The sequence below is a fragment of the Montipora foliosa genome, chromosome 1 (genome assembly GCF_036669935.1).
Source record: "Montipora foliosa isolate CH-2021 chromosome 1, ASM3666993v2, whole genome shotgun sequence".
In the NCBI taxonomy this organism is placed as follows: Eukaryota; Metazoa; Cnidaria; class Anthozoa; order Scleractinia; family Acroporidae; genus Montipora; species Montipora foliosa.
Window position 1 is genome coordinate 55,285,519 of NC_090869.1, and position 5,000 is coordinate 55,290,518.

At 37.4% G+C, this 5,000-nt stretch overlaps 1 protein-coding gene across 1 annotated transcript in view; it reads left to right on the forward strand.

The window, feature by feature from the left end:
• LOC138001634 (protein NLRC5-like) overlaps positions 1 to 5,000 on the forward strand; it is a 353,269-nt gene that overhangs the window by 35,605 nt on the left and 312,664 nt on the right. The window contains exons 10-12 of the mRNA XM_068848151.1: positions 3,317 to 3,381; positions 4,282 to 4,324; positions 4,864 to 4,895. Coding sequence (XP_068704252.1) covers positions 3,317 to 3,381; positions 4,282 to 4,324; positions 4,864 to 4,895 — 140 coding nt within the window. The remainder of the gene's footprint in view (positions 1 to 3,316; positions 3,382 to 4,281; positions 4,325 to 4,863; positions 4,896 to 5,000) is intronic.

Consider the following 5,000-nt stretch of genomic DNA (forward strand, 5'->3'; position numbering starts at 1 on the left):
ATTAATATAAAATATATGAATATAAAACAAGAATAGCCTAGGTAAGATAGTAGTAAAGTGATGAACATCTTTATAGGACTGCAAAAAAGTACTTATATAAATTTCAAAACTAGAGCTATACTCTTAATTTCATTGGGAAGTGAATACCAAAACCTAGTGGCTGATACAAATGTACTTCAAAAGTCCTAGCAACTTCTAATTCTCTTTTATACTTTGGACAAATTAAATTCAAAGACCCATATCTATTTTGTCTTTCACTAGCTAGAACGTACGTCGATATTTCGTTTGCGTAACATATAATTGGGACACACCCCATTGAAACGTTTGTAAACTAATGGGCATTTATTAATCTTAGCTTCGTGAAAAAGGTAGCCAATTAAGTTCTCTAAAAAGATCAACACTATTTGCTCTAGTGTCAGCATTCAGAAAAACGGCATGCTCCCGCAGCCTGAAAACCTAATTTAAATTATCAACAGATGTGGAAACCCACTAGAGCCATACATCACCATCAAATAACGCCCTATTTTTTTTTCAAAACAGCAATAGGCTGTGTTAGCTTCTTAAAACTTATAAGCTGAGTGTCAATAATTACACCTAACAGTTTTTGAGACTGGACTTGTTCGAGTTCGACTGAGTTGACGTGTATAGTGAGTGAGGTGCTGCTCATCTTCTTATGTAGACGTTTGCCAGCTACTAACATGGTTTTAGTTTTGGACTCGTTAAGTACCATTTTGTTGCCTGTTGTCCATTGTGCAACTTTACCAACATCAGCTTGAAGAAGTCGATTTAAGACTCCAGGTGCCGATCTATAATCAACATAAGCACTGATAATTATATCATCTGCATATCACACCAAAGACTTTTGATGGCATCGAATCATTGCAAAGTTTTGACATTTAACACCGGAAACATTAACAAGAGGGTTTTTTATTTGGTTGGCTGCTGCTTGAATTGACCTGACAAGCAACAATGCGAAAGGAGCGCAAGCCTTTAAATTGCACCAACCGTCCACTTTGTAGTAGAGAAAAGAAAGATAATTCAGCAACTTTCCTGTGGTTTGAAGATCACAGCTTCTTCAAGCACACAAGTCCTAAATTTAATCCGAAGCTGCGGCGGATGCCTTGGTTGACGCAACTTGACAAATTAACACAAAACTTGCAGACCAGCGATCTTTTCAATTGCTTCATTAGATCAACAATTATGTGCCGATCAAGTCGAAACTTCAACACCCCTTCCCCCCCCCCCCCTTCCCTTTCCGGGCAAACCCTGGGCATTTTACTATCTTCTGTTCCCAGGGAGTGGGGAATTTGACCTTTGGGTGGGGAAAATTGAAGCGGAAGTGTCAGGTTGCAAATGATTTTTTTACGGGTGCCGAAGTCCCTAACAGCTATAAAACATGTGTTTGGACAAGATGGGAGAGTTTAAAGGAACAGATGTAGCATTTGTGAACGGCTTACAAAAAAGGTCTTTGAAAGGTCTTTATTAAAGACGGGAGGAGCCGACGACGATTGTTCTTTAGTAGGGTATAACAGACAAATCCGACGGTGGGGTAGGGCATTTGAACACCATTTTGGCCTGAGGAGGCGGGAATTTGAACGATCCAATCTTCAAAAGCTCAAATGCCCCGGGGGGGGGGGGGGGGATGTTGAAGTTGATCGGCGCATTAAGAGAGAAGTTTTAGGGATGAATATATTTGTGCTTGTGCCTTTGCTAAATGCAGGTTGTATCTATGTGTGATTTATTGTGTTAACGTTAGTAAAAAGTTGAAATTGAATAGACAAAGCGTTGTTGATAAATTCATCTTGCTATTGCCATTCTTGATTAAAAATCGTAATCCTTTATCAGAATCACGAAGATGCTTTGTATCATTTGTACATGCAATAGAGAATACCCTGTCTCTCGAGGGTAAAGGAACTACCAATGTTAAATAAGGTGTACCTTTACCTTTACATGTAGCAGCCCTTGTTCGCATAATGCACTGCAGAGTAGTACATGCCTGCATTGGCGGGAGTGTGACTCAATGTTCTGACATGTCACTTGACAGAAATATCAATCACATGTTGCAGCATAATTATACTTAAACTTTTCAGGGCTACTTTTTCACAAATTTGGTTTTATACAGTCAAATTAAAGTTATTCATTGATTCAAGCTAACTTTCTTTCCAAAAAATGGAAACAAAATCTTGGAATGCGGCAAGTTATTACCGTAACGAAAAGAAGGTTTTGTGAATGAAAGAGGTGTGGTAATCCCCCAATTTAAGGCATGACTTGTGGCAAGTGGGTTCATCTCAAATAATTAGCATTAATTTTTTCGTTTAGTTGCCACACTTTTTGAATTTCTCCAGGCGATTGAAATCATTTCATCAATATGAAATCTGTGTTAGAAAATGATAAAAATCCATGGGTGTGAAGCTGAAACAAATGCCATGACCCAAAGGGAACAGAGTTGGCGAATTTTGACCTTTACCACGGCTTGTACTGCATTAAATAATGTATTTTCTCGGCTATAAGACTCAGAGTGTTTTTTTTCAAGGAAAATTCAACTTTTAGCCTTAAATTTGTTTTGAACTTGGGGTGTGTCTTATAGCCATATATTATCACTTACCAAAACTGTATATTGCATAAGAAGTCTCATCGAACCTGATATAGTGTAGGAAGTTGTGGTTTGGATGGTAGAACCATTTTCGAAACAAATTGGCTCACAATTTTACTCAGTACTCTTGGACACAAAACCTAACTTACCCCTGGCCAGTGATTTCGTATCATTCACAAGTATCTCCTTGCCTTCGGTCCTCCTGACCCAGGTGGTCAAAATTATAACGTTGAAGAATTATCATAAATAATAATTTGTTGGACGCTTGTCTTGGTTGGCAACATGCACATGCCAAAATGGATAATATTTTTTGCAAATTCAGTAAAAGGCTGTGCACTCCTATTTCAGTGACAAAATGAAACTAAGACATTTCTGGAGTTTTGCAGGAAGCATGCCAATCTCACAAAAAATTCAGTTTCAGGGATAATGGGCTAAGAGGTTGTCAACAAGGTGATCTAATTTGCTATCTGACATGAAATTGAATGTGAAAATGGAGAGCAGTGCCAATGTTTGTGAAACTGAGTGAATTACAAAAAATAGTTTGTCACAGTTTTACTGGACCAGTGTTATCTCTGCAAAAGTTAATATCAAAAATGTGAAAAAAAAAAAAGGTGAAATTAGTCATTTGCTATGTAACGTTTAATGTGACTATGTAATAACAGTTATGTCAGGGAATTTCAGAATGGATCTGATATAATATGAATTTCTATACCCTTGCTTCAGATAGAGATCCAGACAGTTCAGATTTGGACAGCACGCTGCAGCCCTTTAGGGATATTCTTTCACTGGTAATTGATAGTATATACATAGTTTCTCAAATAAAGAACTGCACTTTGACCGGCCAGTTGTTCTTTAGTTAAGTATGTTTCTTAGCATGCACCGCAATTTTACTTTGCACTCATTGCTTTCCTCTCCATGGATACATCCTTTCCTGTTTGTGTGTGGCTCATCATCAGTCCATTTTAAAGCTTGTTTTGTTACAAACATTTCATATTTTTAATCACTGTCACGGTTGCATCTAACAGGCCATGTGCTTGATGACATCATTTTACTACTGAGACCGGAATGCTTTGTCAAAATGCTTTGTTATTCAGATTTTTCTTCCCTCCTGGGAGCAAAGAAACAATTATTATTGTTTAAATTTGCCTGACTATAGAAAAGACTCAAAATTGTCTGGTCTTGGTAGTAAATAATGCTATCTTGCAAATTGCGTAATAAAAGGTAAGGATGTTTTAACATTATAGTAATTGAAATTACTATTATTGGCACACCCTTTCCCTTTTTGGCTGGTTGGTCAGCAAATGCTTACCAACTAGCCAAAATACGTTTGGATTATCCAATGAAGAAGACACTGGACAGGAGTTTTGGACCGTTGGGTCTGTGAATTGGAACTTTTTAATTTCTCCAAACCAGAGTAGTACAACTAACAGAAACAACAAACACTTGAAAGTCATTATTTCTAGCATATTAGAAATAGAGGTTGTGGCAAAACATTTGTGGGTTCTGTATAATTGCTACACTATGTGCATAAGATAAGAGTGTCCTTGTGTTCTATACTCAAACATCACAGTCTACATGCTTTATCCTCAAAAAGACGTACCTTCTTTTATGTTAACACATGTTTTTAGTTTTGTTGGGAATGCACATTTGACTGAATAAACAACTAATTCCATTGTTGTCATCTTCAGATGAACAATGTTGATGGTCAGTCTCCTATGGAAACCCAGCCAGGTGAATGCATAAACATGCAGTGAATTTGCCTCTATTGGATGTGACTGAGTGTTCATTAAAGAATCATGCTGATCAAGGAGGGTGTTAACAACAATCTGACGAGGCCAAAGTCTGGGGGATGTGTAATCATAGAAAATGGGTGACTAGAATATGAAGTTGAAGGACCTGAGTACTAGCAAGTAGAAAGATGTCCTAAGCCCAGTTTCAGTCTGAAAGCAATACTTTAAACTTAACCTCATTGGCAGTTGTGACTTGTGCTGCTGATGTCAAACGTAACTGTTCATTTGATAGGCCTATCGCAAATGCCAATGGAATTTTTTTGGTCCAGTAGACTTGCATTTCTTTGTCAACAGTTTTCCTATCTAATATAAGGTTTCAATCCTATTTTTGTCAGCCATTTGGGTGCCCTCTCATTGGTTTTTTATGATCAAGTCTATTTTATAAGGTTGTCAACCTGTGCTTATTTGAGTGGGCTTGTAATATAATCAAAACAAACACATTAATCTCAAACTAATAAAAGCTTATGTCTGCTTATTCAGCAGAGAGCACAGTTCAACAAGGGCAAGAAGGGGTGAGTGCTAATTTATTTTCATTCAAACACAAGTCATTGCAACTCTAGCGTTGAGTTGCAAAGCTAATTAAATCCTCCAATCCACCAGTTGGGTAGCTTATCAAT